Source organism: Delphinus delphis, chromosome 3 (genome assembly GCF_949987515.2).
Source record: "Delphinus delphis chromosome 3, mDelDel1.2, whole genome shotgun sequence".
Classification (NCBI taxonomy): Eukaryota; Metazoa; Chordata; class Mammalia; order Artiodactyla; family Delphinidae; genus Delphinus; species Delphinus delphis.
This window is the reverse complement of record NC_082685.1, coordinates 75,063,318-75,085,014: the sequence shown is the minus strand read 5'-3', so window position 1 is coordinate 75,085,014 and position 21,697 is coordinate 75,063,318. Positions and strand designations below refer to the sequence as shown.

The following is a 21,697-nucleotide window of genomic DNA, read 5'->3' as shown; positions in this document are numbered from 1 at the left end:
TCTCCTAGTGTGGAGGTTATCTTTTCATTTTGTTTATGGTTTTCTTTGCTGTACAAAAGCTTATAAGTTTGATTAGGTTCCATTTATTTATTTTTCCTTTTATTTCTTTTGATTTGGAAAACTGACCTAAGAAAACATTGGTACAATTTATGTCAGATAAATGTTTTGCCTATGCTCTTTTCTAAGAGTTTTCTCGTGTCATGTCATATACTTAAGTCTTTAAGCCATTTTGAGTTGATTTTTGTGTATGGTGTGAGGGTGTGTTCTAACTTCATTCATTTACATGCAGCTGTCCAGCTTTCCCAACACCACTTGCTGAAGAGACTGTCTTTTCTCCATTGTATATTTTTGCCTCCTTTGTCAAAGATTAATTGACCATAGATGTGTGGGTTTATTTCTGGTCTCTCTTCTGTTCCACTGATCCATATATCTGTTTTCGTACCAGTACCATGCCATTTTGATTACTGTAGCTTTTTAGTATTGTCTGAAGTCTGGGAGGGTTATGCCTCCTGCTTTGTTCTTTTTCCTCAGGATTGCTTTGGCAATTCTGGGTCTTCTGTGGTTCCATATAAATTTTAGAATTATTTGTTCTAGTTTTGTGAAAAATGTCATGGGTAATTTGATAGGGATTGTATTAAATCTGTAAATTGCTTTGGGTAGTATGGCCATTTTAACAATATTAATTCTTCCAAGTCTTCTGTGGTTCCATATAAATTTTAGAATTATTTGTTCTAGTTTTGTGAAAAATGTCATGGGTAATTTGATAGGGATTGTATTAAATCTGTAAATTGCTTTGGGTAGTATGGCCATTTTAACAATATTAATTCTTCCAAGAGCATGGGATATCTTTCCATTTCTTTAAATCATCTTCCATTTCCTTTCAGTGTTTTACAGTTCTCAGCATATGAGCCTTTCACCTCCTTGGTCAGGTTTATTCCTAAGTTTTGTATTTTTTTGATACGATTTTAAAAAGGATTGTTTTTTTTTTTTTTACTTTCCCTTTCTGATATTTCATTGTTAGTGTAAAGAAATGCAACTGTATGTTAATCTTGTATCCTGCTACCTTGCTGAATTTGTTTATCAGTTCTAGTAGTTTTTGTGTGGAATTTTTAGGGTTTTCTGTATTTAGTATCATGTCATCTGCATATAATGACAATTTTACCTCTTTCCTTCTAATGTGGATACCTTTTATTTCTTTTTCTTGTCTGAATGCTGAATAGACTTCCAGTACTATGTTGAATAGGAGTGGTCATCCTTGTCTTGTTCCAGATTTTAGCAGGAAGGTTTTCAGCTTTTCACCATTGAATATTATGTTGGCTGTGGGTTTGTCATAAATAGCTTTTATTAAGTTGAGGTATGTTCCTTGTACACCCACTTTGGTAAGAGTGTTGTAATTTGTAAGGTATATATTCTAAAACCTTCAAAGGTCTCTAAGTCCAAATATATGTTCTCATCTAACACCTTTCCCTCCCCCATTAAATTCTGTAAAGTATAACTGAAATTTTTTGGACTTTTTCAGTGCATTAATGATTATATAAATACTGAGCTAAAATAATTCATAAAGCTTTTAAAATACATTCTGACACAAAAAGAAAATACATATAGCTTGTTCTTCATTTCAGTTAGATTACCCATGACCTGACAGGTATCTGTAAACCTAAGGTGATGGTGGTAGATGACAGTCCTCCCGCAGGAGCCATTTGTAACCATGACTTGAGCCACTGTGGAATGGGGAGTTTCACTCCTTTACCCCAAGTTTCTGTATTCTTGCTAAGAACTTCCCCCTTTTTAGCCCTCTTTTCTTTTACCAGCACTAGTTATTAGCTTTCCACAGAAAAAAATATTTTATTGCTTCATAAGAGTCATGGCTGTGAAGCAGCACGTAAAACCAAGTGAGTGAGAGGGCACGTAGACAGCCCTTCATTAGAAGGGCCTTCATTAGCAAACAGACTTATTCCACACTGAAGTATTAAGATGCGTGAGTCCAGTTTTATTCCTGAGCAAGACTAGTACATACAGTGGTCCTTACACTTACTTGTGAAGAATTAAAATCATGTCTGTTGAATGCCAGAGGTTTGCTTTTCTTTAGTCTTTCCTTTCTGCCCTCTGACCCCTGCCCGTTATTCTCTCCCTGCTCCCTCCCTGCCTGCCTTCCTCCCTCTCTTTTTCTACCTTTCTTTTTAACTATACAAATAATACATAAAAACACATTTGTAATATGTGTGTACCAATAAGAACAGAGCCTTTGTTCTTCATGCCTTACTTTTAGTACCTTGTACATTGTCTGACACCCATAGAAGAAACTTAACAATGAAGTGAGTGAGTGAAGCATAAAAAGCAAAAAGGTCTCCTTCTCACTCTTACTCCTTCCCAGGTAACCGTCATAGTCATGTTATTATTTTTTAGTTTAGTTGGCAAGATTCTCTTCTGTTGACAATGGGAGTGACTTAATTTTCTCTTTGGAGTAGGGCTTGGCTAAGCAGAATGCATGGTTTTGCTTACGTGTGTGTAGCTTTTCCTTGATCCTAAATTGGGAGTTTCCTGACACTCTTAGGGAGAGTGATGCAATCATAGCTTTCGCAGTAGCAGAGAAAGCACATTCAAGAGGCTGAAGCTGGATGAGTGGAATTACCTTCCTGGATGACTGGTCTCAGTCATATATGAGACAATTAAAACTTTCTAAAATGTAACTTTAACATAAAGCTCTGTAAATGTTGTATAGAGAGCAATGAAGGCAAATCTAATAGTTTTTCCAGTTACCCAGCCTGTTTCTGGGAGACTTAATCCTTCTGTCAAAAACATTTAAGGGAAAAGATTTTAATTTTAACGTTTCTTCACAACAATTAGGGCAATAAACATTTTATAAATAAATTATAGCAAACTAATTAGAATACTTTTAAAAATTTAATTTGTCGTTTAATTCATATGACAGAACCTTTGATGAATTCAGGTTTTTGAAAGGTAATTAGAGTGTGCGTTCCCTTCCCCCACCCCAACCAATATGCCATTGTTTTAAAATTCAGTTTTCTTCCTTTGTTGACTACAGAGTCTTTATTTTAATCTAAAGGCCTTAATCATATAACTTCCAACCACTTAACTTCCTTATATTATTCTACATTGATTCACATTTCAAATATCTGTTGTGTAAACTTCCTCAATGAAGAAAAACTATTATTGATTTGACTATTTTGAAGATCATATTCTTTATAAAGAGGACATCTCAAAAAATCAAGGATTTAAAATTTTTTTCTAAGTGATAGGTAATATATAATGTATTGGGTTGGCCAAGAAGTTCGTTCGGGTCTTCCATATCTTACAGAAAAACCCAAACGAGGTTTTGGCCAACCCAATAGAATAAGTACCACAGTAACTTGGAAACTATAAAAATGTCTGCATTTATTTGGTTTGTGAAGAAAAAAATGACAGACATTTGTTTCTTCCTATTTTTCCCAGCTATTGACCTAAAAAATGGTTCTGGAAAAGTGTATCAAGGCCCTGCAAAAGATTCTGCTGATGTAACCATCACGCTTTCAGATGAAGATTTCATGAAAGTAGTCTTGGGCAAGCTTGATCCTCAGAAGGTAAAGTTCTTAAAATGTTCATTTATTTGTCATTATTGCTTCCTATTTGACAATTGCAGTTTTTTGGCTGACTCCAAAATTCTGATTTATAAGACAGATATCTTGCAACTCTGAGGAAAGACAGAGTGATAGCGGTATTCAAATTGACAGCTCATATATTTTTCTAATGGAGTTTTCAACTGATACTTTTTAAAATTAAATTTTTGGATGGAATTCTTTAGCAGATAAACAATGTAAAACCCACATCTAGACCTTTTAATATATTGTTAGTTCAGAGTTGAAAAACCATATGATATTTCATAAAATTAGACATTCTTTCCTGATATATAAAATTAAGAACTTGTCTTAATCGTCATTGAAAACTGGAAATAGAAGGATGGAACATAATAGCCAGTGTCTTACTGAAGGTAAAACATTTAGAGACATTTCAGTGGAAAATCATGATTGAAACAAGAGTGCCTTTGCTGGCCATTATGAGGTAATATTGTTCTGAAACCTATGGCTAGTCCACAAACACACAAAATTAGATGTAGCAATTAGAATGGAGTAGAAAATATGAATGATTATGTAGCTAGAAATCCCACGAGAATCAACTGATTGATTCTTAGACCAGAAGAGTTGAAACAAGTGGTTGAATGCACAATAATTATTTAAAAATAGCTTTCACATAGCAGCAAAACCAGCTAGAGGATATAATTTAAAAATTTTGTTTGTAATCACTACCCAAACTACAAAGTACCAATGAGTACCCTAACAAGAAAAAGCACAGGGCTTATTTGCAGAAAACTATGCAATTTTACAAGGAATGGAGCAATTTGAATAAGGGAGAAAATGTTCAATTTTCCTGGATAAAAAGACTAATTTTAAAAGAATTGTAAAGTAGTATAGTGGTTAAAAATACGTTCTTTGGCATCAGATAAATCTAAGTTTGAATCTTAGCTCTGCCACCTACTCTCTAAGCCTTAATTTTCTCATTGTAAAATGAATTGTGATAATCCCATAGGATTGTTATGATAACTAAATCCAATAATATACATGAAGAGCTTAGAATAATGCGTGGTACTGAGTGAGCCCTCAGTTAATTCCTTCCCAGGAATTTATTTAGTACCTCCTTTTATTCAGGTGCTAGATGTGGCTGAACAAGACAGTGCCCCTTCTGGGTAGAGCTTAGTTCTAGAGGGAAATGGAAAAGAAGTATAATTTCAGGTATGAAGAAAAATAAGAGTAATGGGTTATAGCAGTGGTTGGCAAACTTTTTCTGTACAGGGTCCCCTAGTAAATGTATTCTAAACTTTGCAGGTCAGATGGTCTCTGTTGCACCTACTGAGTTCTGCCATTGTAGAGTTAAAGTAGCCATGGATAATATGTAAACAAATGGATGTGGCTGAGTTCCAGTAAAACTTTGTTTACAAAAACAGGCAGCAGACTGGTTTTGGCCCGTAGGCTGTAGTTTGCCAACCCCTGGATTAGAGTGTGACAGGATAGAGGAACTATTTTAGATCGGATTGTCCAAAAAGGCTTGATAGAGACCTGAACAAAGTGAGGGAAGGAGCCATAAGGCTAAAGAAACAACTAGCACCAAGGCTGGAGGCACCGGTAGCTCAGCTTATTGGATACTATAACTGTGAGGAGGCCAGTGGGGAGAGAGTCAGGAGGCGAACAGGGAGAGGTAGGCATGGCGTAGGTCACACAGGACCTTGTAGATGTTGGCAAGACAGTTTAGATCTTGTGTGATAGGAAGCTATTGAGCTGTGGAGTGACATCTGATTTTTAAAGGTCATTGTGGCTGCTGAGTGGCTAATTAAGAGTTCTTTTTAAAGATATATTTGAGGTGCTTATACATAAAGATTAAATGTAGGATTTACAGAAACATTTATATAATTGCTAGGAATATCAGACCTTTGGGGGGGAATGGATTATTCAGTGAATGGTACTGGGCAGTTGCATAGGAAATGGTAGTGCTTTATGTCATTCCATTTACCTTAGTCAGTACCATACAGGATGGAATTAAATGTAAAAAAATTAAAGCAGAAGCAAAACTTGATGAAAACCTAGGTGTTCATTATTCTTGGTGACAGTCCTTAGAGAAGTTCTAATTTAATATTAGGGGTTTTCTAAACTCATTTGGCTCAATTACGTCTGCCTCACCTCAGTGCTATCTGTCATCACTATTCTTCAGTTATCAAAGACCTTATATCCCAGTGTACAGTCTCTCTCTCTCTGTCTCTCTCTCTGTCTCTCTCTCTGCATCAACTCTTGTCAACCTTGATGGCTTCCTTCAGTATTTGTAAAAGTGACTTCTCTTAACAGATGACTCTTAGTTTATTGATATTATTTCTAATTTTACTCCATTCTACATCAGCTTTTGTCTTTATTGGGAACATAATATGTACAACTTCCAGTATCTGTTACAAAACATCACCATTTTCCAACACCATCACCTACAGTTTCATTAACTTGTTTTGTTATTCCTGCTACTGCTGTTGAGCTTCACAGAGACCTCCGGTTTGTTGACAATACCACTTTCTATCCATCAGCTCCCTTCTGTCTTCTCTTCTTGTTCAGCTTAGATTCCATGGTCCATCGGAGTATCTCCCTTGAAAATACCCTCATCTCCCTTGTACCTCTCTCATCTTATTTGCCTGGAAAACTCCACTCTATTTTAACCCTACTCTCTGCCATCTTTGCATCTGTACCTGAATAGATGAAGACGCCAGGAGAAAAGCCATACAACTAGACAAATTGACTTCCCTTTAAAATTTTGATTAGAAGTCTCAAATAGTCTCTACACACTGTCTAGCAATCTTACTGTGATTTTCCACTAAGCCTCCATTCCTGTTGTCTGAGATGAGTATTTCATACCTGTCTTCTCAAAACACCCCCATGCCTACCTCTCTTTCATTTTCAGCTGATGATCTTTCTCATGTTCTTTGGGAGAAAAAAAAAGACTTTCAAATGAAAATATTCACTTTCCCATCACCAGATCTATTTCGTCAGCATCTGCACCTGTCTTCTTTTCTTCCTATACATTACACTGAAGGAAGTCTCCCTCTTCCTGTCAAAGACTTCTTCACTTCTCATCCAAGTATCTACTCGAAGTCATTGCTTCTTCTCCTTTCCACTTTTTTCTGCATCATTCTCTCCCATTCTACTACATAATTGTCCTACAGCATAGAGGCAAGCTAACATCTTGATTTTAAAGCAAACACTCTGTCTTGATATCAGATCCCCATCCAGCATACCATATCATTTCTCTGTTCCTTTTCACAAAAGAATTGTCTAAACCAGCACTGTTGAATAGACATAGAATGTGAGCCACATAAGTAATTAAAAATTTTCTAGTAGCCACATTAAAAAAAAGGTTAAGAATAAACTCAAAATGGCTTAAAGACTTGAACATAAGATGTGACACCATAAAACTCCTAGAAGAGATCATGGGCAAAACATTCTCGGACATAAATTGTTCCAATGTTTTCTTAGGTCAGTCTCCCAAGACAATAGAAATAAAAACAAAAATAAACAAATGGGACCTAATCAAACTTACAACTTTTGCACAGCAAAGGAAACCATAAACAAAACGAAAAGACAACCTACAGAATGGGAGAAAATATTTGCAAATGGTGCAAACGACAAGGACTTAATTTCCAAAATATGTAAACAGCTCATACAACTCAACAACAAAAAAACAAACAACCCAATGGAAAAATGAGCAGAGACCTAAATAGACAGTTCTTCAAAGAAGAAATACAGATGTCCAACAGGCACATGAAAAGGTGCTCCACATTGCTAACTATTAGAGAAATGTAAATCAAAACTACAGTGAGGTATCACCTCACCCTAGTCAGAATGGTCATCATTAAAAAGTCTATAAATAACAAATGCTGGAGAGGGTGTGGAGAAAATGGAACCCTCCTACACTGTTGGTGGGAATGTAAGTTGGTGCAGCCACTGTGGAAAACAGTATGGAAGTTCCTTATAAAATTAAAAATAGAATTACCATATGATCCAGCAATCGTGCTCCTGGGCATATATCCTAACAAAACTATAATTCAAAAAGATTCATGCACCCTTATGTTCATAGCAGCACTATTTACAATAGCCAAGACATGGAAACAACCTAAATGTCCATTGACAAATGAATGGATAAAGAAGATGTGGTGTATACAATGCAATACTACTCAGCCATAAAAAAGAATGAAATAATGCATTTGCAGCAACATGGATGCAACTAGAGATTATCATACTAAGTGAAGTAAGTCAGAAAGAGAAAGAAAAATACCATAAGATGTCACTTATATATGGAATCTAAAATATGACACAAATGAACCTACCTATGAAATAGAAACAGAATCATGGACATAGAGAACAGACTGGTGGTTGCCAAGGGGGAGGGGGTTGGGGGAGGGATGGAGTGGGAGGTTGGGGTGAGCAGATGTAAGCTATTATGTATAGAATGTATAAACAACAAGGTCCTACTATATAGCACAGAGAACTCTATTCAATATCCTATGATAAACCATAATGGAAAAGAATATATAAAAAAAAGAATGTATATATATGTATAACTGAATCACTTTGCTGTACAGCAGAAATTAACAAACACAGTAAATCAGCTATACTTTAATAAAAAAATCAAAATAAATTAAAAATCTTAAAAAGAAACAGGTAAAATTAATTTTAATATATTCTATTTAACCCAATACATTCAAATATTTTAACATGTAATCAATATTAAATATTAATGGGATATTTTATATCCTTCTTTAAAAAAAATCTTTAAAATCCAGTGTGTATTTTATACTTACAATACATCTCAGCCAGGGCTAATCATATTTCAAGCACTCAATAGCTGCATGGGCTAGTGGCTACTTTAGTGGGCAGCAAAGGTTTAAGAATTCTGTCTTGACTGCTCTTCCGCCTTCTCTTATCTGACTTCTGCATCTGTTACTGCACTGATAATGTTTTTGTGAAGTTCTTGTGATGACCTATATTGCTAAATCCAGTAAATATTTCTCTATCTACATCTTTCTCAGCCTTTCAGTAGCATTCAACTCAGTTAACCACCAACTTCTTGAAATAATCTTATCCCTTGGCTTTCATGATACCTTATTCTCCTGTTTTGCTTTCTCCACCTTTGGCTCTTCCTAATCTCCTTTGGTGTCTTCCTCTTTTACCCCCAACTGTTGAGTTTTGGTGTTTCTCAGGGCTCATTTCAGGGCTCTTCTCTAAGTAACACTCTTCTTAAATGAGTCCATCCATCCTGTGGTATTTAGAGCCATCTACTTGTTGACAACTTGCGGATTTAAATGTCTCACTCAGCATCTTCTCTGAGTTCCATAGTGGTGTAACCAGCTCTTCACTTATGTCTCTGATGGCACATCTTACTATGTCCAACTTAGAACTTGTGATTGAGTTTTTTCCCCCATTCTTTTTGTTTTCAGGAAATGGCACCATGATCTATCTACCCAAATTAGTATGCTCAGTAATGTAAGAATTGTCTTGGCTTCCTTCTTCACCTCTGTATCCTTTCTATCCTTAATCCTGCTTGTTCTTTCTCCAGAACGTATCTTGAGTTCATTTTCTTCTCTTCATCACTAGGGTTATCATCCTGATCCAAGCCTCCATCATCTCTCACCTGGCTTCCTGACTGGTCTTAGTGCTTTTAGTCTTGCTTTTCCACCAATCTGTTCTCCATACAGGAGCTGGAGTAATCTTTTAAAACTGTGAATCAGATTATGGGTCATTCCACCTGATAAAAACCTCCAAGATTTACTTTTGCACTTGGATAAAATCCAAGCTACATATTATTATATTGTATGTGAAGTTTCCCTTGCTTATCTTCCCAGCTTCATCCTGCACTGCTTGCCTCATCACTTACAATGCTAATTCAATTTACGTTGCCTCTCCTCTTAGTTCCTTCCCATCAATTTTTACCCCTTCAATGTCTATTTATTTGTCTTTTCTGGAATTTCTATTCCCATCTTTTTGCATGGCTGGCTTTGTTTCATCCAAAGTAGTTCCCTCCTATTATATTATCCAAGTAGCCTCCTTCATAGCATTTATAACAGGCTTTAATTACTTGTTTGCATTTTACTTTTTGACTCCCCTACTGTAATGTTAGCTCCATGAGAACAGGGAGAGATGTCTCTTTCCTAGCATAGAATATTGCCTAGTGTAATGTAGATGCTCAATTAATACTTGAGTAGATTAAAGCAAGGATAGAAATAAGGAACATAAGCTCAATAGCAGTAGTTTAGGCTATGTAGAAATTAAAAACTTCTGCATGTCAGACTCCATAAGATATGCCATAAACCTGGGGAAAAATAAAATGATGATACATAGTATATTGGTGTTAATAACCTATAAAAATTCTGGACAACACAAAGACCTCAATATAAAAAACGGGCAAACGACATGAACCAGTAATTAATGAAAGAAATAGGTATGACTAACATACATGAGAAAAACTATTAATTTTTCCCAGTATCTAAAACATGCAAATTAAAGCATGTCATTTTTTGCCTCAGATTTTCAAAGATTAAGAAAGCAGTATTATTAAGGTTGGGATAAGGGGATTCACACGTAGCTAGAAGGCATATTAATTTAACAGTCTTTCTGGACAGCACTATGGCAGAGTTTCACTGACTTTCTTCCTTTATGGCCACTTACTGTCTCAGCACTTTTTGCGTGGCACTCCTAGGCCAAAAGAAATACCTAATGGTTCAGTTTATTAAGTAGTTAGATCCAAACAAGGGTAGTTTTCATGTTGTGTTTGACCAATGTCACTGTATTTCCTTCAAAAATTTAAAATATTTTGTAGTGTCTGTTGGAGTTTGGTGTGGTGCCCCAGTGCACTGAGGTGCACAGTTTGAAAACTGTGTTGATATGGAAGCATGGTCAAGAAACTTATTTAAGAAATGCCATGATTTAGTAATTCTTCTTCTAGGAATCTATCCTAAGAAAACAGTTAGATAGGAACAAAGATTTATGTACAAAATTCTTCCACTCAAATAACAACCATCAAATATTGGTATATTTACTTCAAGGAAGTTGGTGTTTTGTTTTGTTTTGCTGTACGCGGGCCTCTCACTGTTGTGGCCTCTCCCGTTGCGGAGCATAGGCTCCGGATGCACAGGCTCAGCGGCCATGGCTCACGGGCCCAGCCACTCCGTGGCATGTGGGATCCTCCCGGACCGGGGCATGAACCCGTGTCCCCTGCATCGGCAGGCGGACTCTCAACCACTGCGCCACCAGGGAAGCCCAGAAGTTGGTGTTTTTATTTTAGGTTGTAAGTCCCTCTCAGACTGTAGCACCTGGCAAGCCCGTCTACGAACTGACTCTGCAGGAGTCGCAGACCATCATTTCTGTAACTGCACAGTGAAAGCTGTCTTAGTTTTAAAATTCCAGTCTCTAGTTTGAATGCTTAGCACTTGAACCTGATTGAATGAAATTCTCCTGCAGTATTTTTGGGATAAAAAGTTTAAGCAGTTTTTGCTTTTCCTCCAGTTGGTAAGGATTCGCTTCTGAAATTAAATTGTTGCTAGTTAATAAGCAGGAGATATTATTAAGCAGAGAACACCCGTGTTTAGTCCTGGCCCACTTTTTGTTGGCTCTGTGGCCTTGAGTAGGTTTTTAAGCTTTTGAATTTCTTTTTTGCTGATATGCCCACTTCAGGTTGATGGCTGTGCTTCTCAAGTGATATTTTATTTGTGAGGCTGCTTTGTAATGTTACATGTACATGTAGATGTACATGTACATCTAGCTAAAAATCTAGAGACTTCTTTTTCACTTCATATTCTGTATGTTATTTTCTTAATAAGCTATATTGTGTTTTATCATTTTAATATTACTGATAGGGAACTTGACACCGGGGGGAGAACTTGCACAAGTTTCTATTGTCAGGTCAGAAAAAAAGTGGTACAGGAGCTCTTAGTGTTTTGACATTATAGTCTTTTGCTTGGTAATAATGAGCTTAATAGCTCCTTCCACATGTCGAATGCTAAGCTAAGCACTTTTCACACTGTTTCATTTAACTCATACAACAAAGCTGCTATTTAGGTGCTGTTGTCATGCCCTTTATAGATAAGGAGGCCAGAGCTCAGAGAGGTTAAGTAGTTTGTCCAAGCTCACCTTGCATTTAGTGGCAGAGCCTAGATTTAAACCCAGGCATTCTGATGCTACAGCCCAGGATCTATTCACTACTTTGTTACACTATCTTATTTTGCCATTATATGGCCTTCTGTTTCATGAAGATATAATAAATATTTTAAATCTACTTTTGAAAGTTCTGAACTCAGTGTTTTTATTGTTAGTAATACAGTAAAGCCTTTTATTCATATGGTCTTAAATTCACATTTAAGAATATAGGCTAAAGCCATAAGCATAGGTTGAAGCAGAATTCCCAGATCTGTCAATTCAGATAAATTATTCTATGGTTTTCTAAAATACACAAGGAGTCTTTATTTTTTCTTAGATATCTAAAAATATGGGTGTTATCTATAATCATTGAACTATCATTGCTAGATAAAAGTTGCCTTTGTTGTCCAGAGTTATTAACTCAATTGTATTCAGTCTAAGCAATGATCTTTTTAAAAAAGAAATACAATGTGACATGGTAAAGGTTGGTTCTGTCTTTCCCTCTCTCCTTTCCAGGCATTCTTTAGTGGCAGACTGAAGGCCAGAGGGAACATCATGTTGAGCCAGAAGCTTCAGATGATTCTTAAAGAATATGCCAAGCTCTGAAGGACATACTACGTTACTAATTACAATAGAAAAATTAAATACTGTCTTCAACTAAATATGCAAAAGTGATTCAGCAAAAATGGTCAAAATTAAGATACAGGGGAAATTGCTTAACATTTTCAGATTACAGATAACTTTTCAGATGTTCATTTTCTACTAATTTTTCATGTTATTACTTTTACAAGGAACTGTAAGCTGGCACATGATTATCCTTCTGTTCTTAGACCTATGTCTTCATAATAAAAAACTTTCACTCAAGTCCAGTCTCTTCAGAATTGTGATGGCATTTATAAGTTGTAAGGAAAATGAAATGAGTAGAGGCCACTTTGATGCCTTTTACAGTTTGTTTTGTTATTTTCTCTTCTCTTTATTGATATCCCAATTTTAACATGAATTTTAGTATATTTATTCATTTTCATACTTTGCTATGATAGATAGTGTTCTGCTTTAAGGCAAGATAAAGGTCTTTGTGTTTTCAAATAGTTTTCTTTCTTCTTCCTTCCCTTTTGCTGGAAATTCTTTACTTTCATATAATGCTTGGAAATCTACCAAATATATAACTTTCTGTTTTTCAAAATTTAACTGTAGTTGAGTTACAATATTATGTTAGTTTCAGGCATACAGCTTCAGATTCTTTTCCCTTACAGGTTATTATAAGATATTGAATATAGTTCCCTGTGCTATACAGTAAATCCTTGTTGTTTATCTGTTTCATATATAGTGATACGTATATGTTAACCCTGTGCTCCTAATTTATCCCTCTCTCTCTCCTTTCCCCTTTGGTAACCATAAGTTTATTTTCTATGTCTGTGAGTCTGTTTCTGTTTTATAAATAAGTTGATTTGTATTATTTTTTTAGATTCTGCATATAAGTGATATTATATAATATTGTCTTTCTCTGTCTGACTTCTCTCGGTACGATAATCGCTAGGTCCATCCATGTTGCTGCAAATGGCAATATTTCATTCCTTTTTATGGCTGAGTAGTATTCCATTGTATATATATATTCACATCTTCTTTGTCCATTGATCTGTCAATGGACATTTGGGTTGTTTCCATGTCTTGGTTATTGTGAATAGTGCTGCTATGAACATTGGGGTGCATGTATCTTTTCCAGTTTGAGTTTTTGTCTTTTCTAGATATATACCCAGGAATGGGATTGCTGGATCATATGGTAACTCTATTTTTAGCTTTATAAGGAACCTCCATATTGTTTTCCATAGTGGCTACACCAATTTACATTCCAACCAACAGTTTACAAGGGTTCCCTTTTCTCCACATCCTCTCCAGCATTTATTATTTGTAGACTTTTTGATGATGGCCATTCTGACTGGTGTGAAGTGATACCTCATTGTAGTTTTGATTTGCATTTCTCTAATAACTAGTGATGTTGAGCATCTTTTCATGTGCTTATTGCCCATCTGTATTTCTTCTTTGGAGAAGAAGACTTTAGGTCTTCTGCCCATTTTTCAATTGGTTTTTTGTTGTTGTTGTTGTTGAGTTGTATGAGCTGTTTGTATATTTTGGAAATTAAGCCCTTGTCGGTCACATCATTTGCAAATATTTTCTCACAGTCTGTAGGTTGTCTTTTCATTTTGTTTATGGTTTCCTTTGCTGTGCAAAAGCTTGTAAGTTTGATTAGGTCCCATTTGTTTTTTTTTGCTTTTATCATAAATGGAGCTTTTATCATAAATGGATGTTGAATTTTGTCAAATGCTTTTCTGCATCTATTGAAATGATCATATGATTTTTATCCATACATTTTGTTAATGTATGGTGAGTCACGTTGACTGATCTGCAGATGTTGAACCATCCTTGAATCCCTGGGATAAATGCCACTCAGTCATGGTTATAATCCTTTTATGTATTGTTGAATTTGGTTTGCTAATGTTTTGTTGAGGATTTTTGCATCTGTGTTCATCAGTGATATTGGCCTGTAATTTTCCTGTGCCATTCTTGTCTAGTTTTGGTATCAGTGTAATACTGGCCTTGTAAAATGAGTTTGGAAAAGTTTTCTCCTCTTCTAATTTTGGAAGAGTTTGAGAAGGATTGGTATTAATTCTTCTTTGAATGTTTGGTAGAATTCACCTGTGAAGATGTCTGGTCTTAGACTTTTGTTTGTTGGGATATTACTAATTCAGTCTCCTTACCAGTAATTGGTCTGTTCAGGTTTTCTGTTTCTTCATTATTCAGTCTTGGGACATTGTGCATTTCTAGGAATTTATTCATTTCTTCTAGGTTATCCTATTTATTGGTGGTATTCATAGTAGTCTCTTGTGATCCTTTTAATTTCTGTGATATCAATTGTAACATTTCCTCTTTCATTTCAGATTTTGTTTGTGTTTTCTCTCTTTTTTTTCTTGGTCAATCTAGGTAAAGGTTTCTCAATTTAGTTTGTCTTTTTAAAGAACCAGCTCTTAGTTTCATTGATCTTTTCTGTAGATTTTTTTAGTCTCTGTTTCCTTTATCTCTGTGCTAAATAACATTTGCTATTTTCTCTCTTCTACTAACTTTGGGCTTCATTTGTTCTTCTTTTTCTAGTTCCTCGAGGTGTGAAATTATGTTGTTTGAGACTTTTCTTGTTTCTTAAGATAGGCATTTATTTCTGTGAATGTCCCTTTAAGAACTACTTTTACTGCATCACATAAATTTAATTTAGGGTGATTCATTGTTATGCCAGTTGCATTTAAAAAAACCAAATGGCAGTCTTTTAATGTTTGTCTTTTATAGTTGCGCTTGGAACAGCTTAGTGTCCTTCCAAATAGAAATAGCATAGTAAAGTTAATCAAATGCCACTACATATTAATGAATGAAATTGTTGAATATATACCCTAGATGCTTAAAGCATATTAAGAAAGTGACCTTTTAATTACCTTACTAACCCATCTCTGTCAATCTTAATGGTCAGAGAGCTACTGGTATCCAGATTCAGTAGCTTCCTATTAGTCCTCATGCTCCTTAACCTTTTTGTAATATTTAATATTATACCATGTTGTGTACCATCATGTTGAGTGCACCATCTTTTTTTTTTCTTTGCGGTACGCAGGCCTCTCACTGCTGTGGCCTCTCCCGTTGCGGAGCACAGGCTCCGGACGCGCAGGCTCAGCAGCCATGGCTCATGGGCCCAGCCGCTTCGCGGCATGTGGGATCTTCCCGGACCAGGGCATGAACCCGTGTCCCCTGCATCGGCAGGCGGACTCTCAACCACTGCGCCACCAGGGAAGCCCGCACCATCCTTTTTAATTCTTTATTTCCCTTTTATTCTCTGGTGGGAAATATTTTACCTTCTTAAATGAACCTATGAGTTAATCTCCCTGACTTCTGCTTGTCTCTTTGGTAATTTCCTCTGTCTACCTGTCTTTACAGAATTTTTGATTGACGTTTCAGCCCTCTCCACTTTTTGGTAGGTGTTTTCTTCCTGAGTGATTTCATTTACTGCCTTATCTTCAACCATCACCTGAGTATTCATAACTCTGAGTCTATTATCTTCAACTCTGATCTTGCCATAATTCCATAGTTCCACCCACAGTGCCAAATGACTACTAGACTGTTGTCATATATAGTTGGCCCTTGAACAATGTGGGTTTGAACTGCATGGCTCTACCTATACTCGGGTTTTTTTTCAATAAACGCATACTACAGTACTATTCCATTTGTATAGTTGGTTGAATCCACAGATATGGAACCACAGATATGGCGGGCTGAGGGCCCACTGTAAAGTTATATACGAATTTTCAAATGCATGGAGGGTTGGTGCCCTTAACCCCCTTATTCCCATTGTTCAAGGGTCAAGTGTAGTTACTGCAGATACATGTTCAAAATAAACATGTGATCTTCCTCTCCACTCCTAAATGTGCATCTTTTCTTATTTTGTCTTAGTTAAGAACATCACCTTTTGCTGAGTTAAACTAAGAAACCAGAGTTATCCTTGACTTTTCTCTTCCTCACACCCCATATCCAGTCCTTCACCAACTCTTATCACTTCTATTTCCTGAATATTTAAGGATTTTACTCTATGCCACTCTTACCCAAGTACTTGTACCCTAGTACCTCGTACTTGATAGCTCATTTTAATGGCTTTCCAACTGCTTTCCAGTCTTTCATTACCACCATCTTGCCACCCACTTCCCTGCAGCCTCCAGAGGTTAACACATCTGAGCATGTGACTTCCCAACTTAGAAACCTGCGATGATTCCTACTTGGTCATCTTACTGTCAGACTGTTTAGCATGGTTCAAGTTTGCATCATTTGGGATTCTTTCAGTGGCAAGTAATAAAACCAATTCAAATTGGCATAAAACTTTTTCACATAACGGAAAAAAATCTAGATGGGTAGATTTTTGAAGGGGGATCATTGAATGAGTCAGTGTTATCCAGGCCATCTCTCTGCCCGCTTTATCCACAGGCTCCATGTGGTAACAACCCTGGCAGCTCCAAGTTATTCTCATTGTGGTCACAAGATGGCAGCCAAGAGGTACAGCCTCGTGGTTGCATCTCAAATCAACCAGCAGAAGAGAGACCACTGGGTTCTACCAAAAGCCCCAGGGAAGACCTTACCTGCTCTCACTAGCTGTCATTGATCATAAGCCAATCCCTGAACTCATCACTGTAGCTAGAGATTGGTGGGTATGCTGATTGGCCTGCATCTATCAGGGTCCGTACATGCAGCAAAGGATAGTGTGTTGGGGAGCCCCAAGGCTTTCCCCAGATTTGGTGATTTGTCAGGAGGACCACAGAACTCACCATATAGTCATACTTATGACTTTGATTTATTATATCAGAATATACAAAGCAAAATCAGAAAAGGGAAAAGCGTGCATGAATAAGTCCAGAGGAAATCAGGTAAAAGCTTCCAAGAGTCTTTCCCTGTGGAGTCATCCAGGACATGCTTCATTTTCCTAGCATGACGGCATGTGAACTGTCTACCAAGACCCAGTGTCTGAGGTTTTCATCAGGAGGCTGGTCACATAGGCGTCTTCTGCCAGAGGGCACACCAGAATTCCAGCCTTCTAAAAGGAATGCGGGCATTTAGCACCAACCACATTGGGCAGTTTGTGCGCAGGGAACCGCTCTCCTCAGTGAGGGAACATCGGGAAACTTCTCAAAATTCTAAGTTCCCACATGTCAGCGAAGGGCCAACCTTGCAGGCGAACCTTTCTAAGGACAGCAGTCTCAGGCCTGACATGGTAACTCTTCTGCACTGATAGGATCAGCCCCAGCCAGACCACAAGGCCTGAGGGTGAATCAGGTATGATACCAGAGGAAATTTAGAGTATGGAGAGCCTAATCTCAACAGTCTACCCTAAGGTTTCTTTGCCTTTTCACCCCATCACCTGGCAAAGTCCTCCGTATCCTTATGCCTCCCCCGCGTGTTCCCTGTGCGAAGCTCTTTGTAACCCACACTGGTAGAACAGCCTCTGTTTGCTCCTCACAGGACTCTGTGTGTGTATTTTAAAGCAAACCATCTGAGAAAGCTGAATTCTATGTTGGAGAGAAATAGATTTGAGTAATAATCTATTTAATAAGAATACTACCCCAACATTAACTTTATCCTTTAAGTCAACAACTATTGCAGCAAAACTGAACGATAATCCAATGCCATGGAGAAATTCTGAAGCTGAGAAACCTCAAAAGGTGAACGTTAAGGAAACTGATTTTCTGAAGAGCAGAAGGTTTTAGGTCGGTGTGAACTAAGCTGTTTAAGTGGGGAGAGGAAAGACAATAACCCACTTAAAAACCCATAGATAGGCAAAATAGAAAAACTGCAAGTGTCGACTGAAAATCTAGATTTATATTACATGTGTCTGCAGTATATTGGCTGAAGTTGCCTAGTAAGTGACATCCAGCTATCAGGGTTATCGTAGCTTAAAAAATAAAAAGATATCTGAGGAGGTAAAATATTGAGGCACTAAAATTCAAAATTTGCTCATGGGAGAGCTGTTGATGGCCTCATCCAGAATCCGTCTTGTAGACAGTTTGGTTGCATAACTTTTGAGTCCACAGCTGATAAGAGTCAGAAAACAGAGAAGTAGAAAGCGCCGCGAGTTGGGGCAGTGTTGGCCAGGGAAGTTTTTGAAGGCAGCGTGGAAGAAGACATAAAATGATGTCTAAAAAGTATCACTTCAAGTGAGTTTTATGTGAAGGGAGATTGAACAGCTCTGTCTTCCTTCGTCTCTTTTGAAGTTGGAAGCATGTCAGTAAAGAACAATGATGGGTTAAATCAGCCGTCAGCAAACATTTTCTGTAAAGGGCTAGAGAGTAGCATTCTAGGCTTTGTAGGCCACATATGGTCTCTGTAGCATCTTCTTTTTCTTAAAACAGCTTTGTAAAAAAAAATGTAAAAACCTGTCCAAAACAGGCCAGGGTTGCAGGGGGTGGTGGCGGTGGATATGGCCTTCAGGCATAGGTGCTGAGAGTGCCAGTTTAGAAAACAAAATATTGAACTGTCACCTTTATTTGCTTTGAACAGTTACGAAAATATGAATTCATATGAATTATGAAAGTGTGAAAGGCCCTCTCCCACTCCCACACCCAGGCAGGTAAAACCACATGGCACACACACTGGCTGTGCCCCTACCAGCCACGTGATGCATTCCCTGTGTCGGCGAGTGGCACCAACATCCACTCAGTTTTCCAAACCAGCAACTCCAGTATCCCCTTGATCTTCCCTTTTCATCGCCATCAACATTCACGAATCACTACCCTCTACTTAAACACTACTGTTTTAGACATTTCAATTCTTCTGAACTGTTTTCTTAGACAAAGCTTTTAGGGGTAGGATTATTGGGTCAAAGGGTGAGAGCAGCTTGTGACAGTCCTATACAGCCAAGAAGTTTCATTTGTGCTTATCCCACTTTGGGAGGTGAGGAGAGGAGAGCAAACATGTCAGCACGTTTATGAATGGCGAGTTCTGTCATAAAAAACAAAAGTCTTATACAAAAAGCCTTATACAAGTCAATGCCTACGGACTGCAACAGTCCCTTAGTTCCCAATGTGACTAAATCTTGTATCGCCAAGCAAGAGAAAGCAATTGAAGCAATATGACTTAGACCTCTGATTCAAATGAGGTGTCTGTGGAAGTAAAGTAGGCAGGAAGTGCGTACTGCTGTGTGCAGGTGCAGGACCAGGAGAAGCAGGCCCCCGCGTCTGATTGGGAACCCGTCATCATCCGAAGATACAGTCCTGTTCGCAGACTGTATCACAAGAAGGTGGGTAGTACTGTGTGTTTCAACGATCTGACTCTTTTGCCTTTCTGAATAGTCAACTGAAGTTGGGGTTCTGTGGCAACCAAACCTCAGTCTAGAGTGAGCCATCACTTTGGCCCATGTCCCGAGGGAGGACACCTGGGCAGTAAGAGTATTTCACCTTAGATTTCAGATTGGGAGATTAGAGAGAGGGGCTTTTGGTACCACTACCTTCTGGCCCACTGTCCCCTGTAAAAATAGACGTGTCCTCTTTTTCCTCTGCCTGGTAAAGAGTACTCAAGTTTATTGGCCTGTGGAGGTGAGTTAGGACAGATTGGAATAAACCATTTCCCCTCACTCTTCACCTTTCAGCCTAATGTGTGAGCTATTCCAGATACATGGTTTTTGCTACATGTAACCGTACTGATTCCCAAATAACAATTTTCAAGCCCACCAATGGATAGTCAGTTAATGACTGTTTATTGAACTCCTAATGTGCACCAGGCATTAAAGATTTAGATGGGAATAAGGAAGAGAGAATATCTGATCTTAAGCAGCTCATTGCATGAGTGAATCCAATTTTATCATTACTTCTTAAGGATTATCATTAAAAGGAATTCTTACTCTTTAGCAGATGTTCAGTGGTTTCTCTGGTTTGATTTAAATTGCGTTTTAAAATTAGAGAATGAACGTTTTCCCATCAGTTGTTTAAGGAGTGTGTATGTCTCCACGTGTGTATTGTCAGTTTCTATTATTTAGAGTTGACAATCGAAAAAAAAAAAAAAAATTTGACAGATGGCAGTGAAACTCCGAGAAGTTGGTGAGTTGTCCCAGGTCATACTGGGAGAGGTGTAAGAGTCAGACCAAGAAACATACTCACCATCTCCTAGTTTGTGTTTGTTCTACTATGCATTCCAAGCAGTATCTCTAAACATATCTTTCCATCCCTGTCTTTTAAGGTAATATGATTTGTCTTAAAATAGACTCCTTAATTAAGGAGATTGGGGCTCTGAGAAGCGCTGTGTCTATAAAGCTAGCAGTACTTTGCTCTGTAACTTTGGAATTATAGAAAATTCTCTAACTAAAGGTGAAATAAGAGAAGTCTGGGTATTGTATAATTAATTGGACCAGAGAGGCCAATCTTTGGCATTTTTTATTTCTAATTCTTACAGAGTTGAAAATATGCTTCTCACTTATACCTTATACCTCCTTTCTTTATGTATTAAAGTTTCTTTCCCTAAGTGCCTTTTTACAAAACCTTAGAGACTCATCTCTTTGGGACCTCCACCCCTCCTCCAATATCCAAACCAATATTCTTTGTATTTTTCTGATAAAATCTTGTAGTTGACAAAATCAAGTTCTTTCTTGAATTAATTAGGCTTATAACTATAACTGTTATAAAAGAATAATACTTAGAGGCCTAAGACATGGTCTGTTAACTCCAATTTCCATACAGTAGCTCATCTTTATCTTCTTTGTAGATCTTAAAAGTAAAATTATTACTATTGTAAACATATTGAATTGCTGTAGAACTATGACTTTATCGCACAGCCATTTAAAAACTAATCCCGTTACAAATCTCCAAAATTAGGTTAAAGTGTTTAGTTGATTTTCATTTCATAAATTCAGTGAAAATTAGCTTAATTGCTTATTCAATAATTAGACTGCAAGAGAAACTATTGAAATTTCATATTCTTTGTAAAGGCATTGAATTTTGTAAATTGTGTTCACTTTAACTCACCTGAAAATCAGTTCGAGACATAGGAAAGCGAATGAAAACTTCAGAAGTTTTAAAAAATTTACTTTATTGAAGTATAATTGATTTACAATGTTGTGTTAATTTCTGCCGTAGTGCAAAGTGATTCAGTTATTCATATATATACGTTCTTTTTCATATTCTTTCCCATTATGGTTTATCACAGGGTACTGAATATTGTTCCCCGTGCTACACAATAGGACTTTGTTGTTTATCCATCCCATATATACTAGCTTGCATCTACTAATCCCAAACTCCCAATCCATCCCTCTCCGCCCCACCTTCCCCTTGGCTACCACAAGTCTGTTCTCTATGAAAAACTTCAGAAATTATGATAATCAAATGGGTCTGCTTTCATACTCAATTTCACTTTTATATGTCAAAGATTGAGTTTCATCATGATACTTTATTCTAAGGAGAACGTTAGAAAGTTAT

At 37.1% G+C, this 21,697-nt stretch overlaps 1 protein-coding gene across 1 annotated transcript in view; it reads left to right on the top strand.

Moving 5' to 3' along the window:
* Positions 1 to 12,581, top strand: part of HSD17B4 (hydroxysteroid 17-beta dehydrogenase 4) — a 91,768-nt gene extending 79,187 nt beyond the window's left edge. The window contains exons 23-24 of the mRNA XM_060008972.1: positions 3,454 to 3,581; positions 12,234 to 12,581. Of these exons, the coding sequence (XP_059864955.1) occupies positions 3,454 to 3,581; positions 12,234 to 12,323 (218 nt within the window). The 3' untranslated portion in view covers positions 12,324 to 12,581. The remainder of the gene's footprint in view (positions 1 to 3,453; positions 3,582 to 12,233) is intronic.
* The last annotated feature ends 9,116 nt before the right edge of the window (positions 12,582 to 21,697 follow it).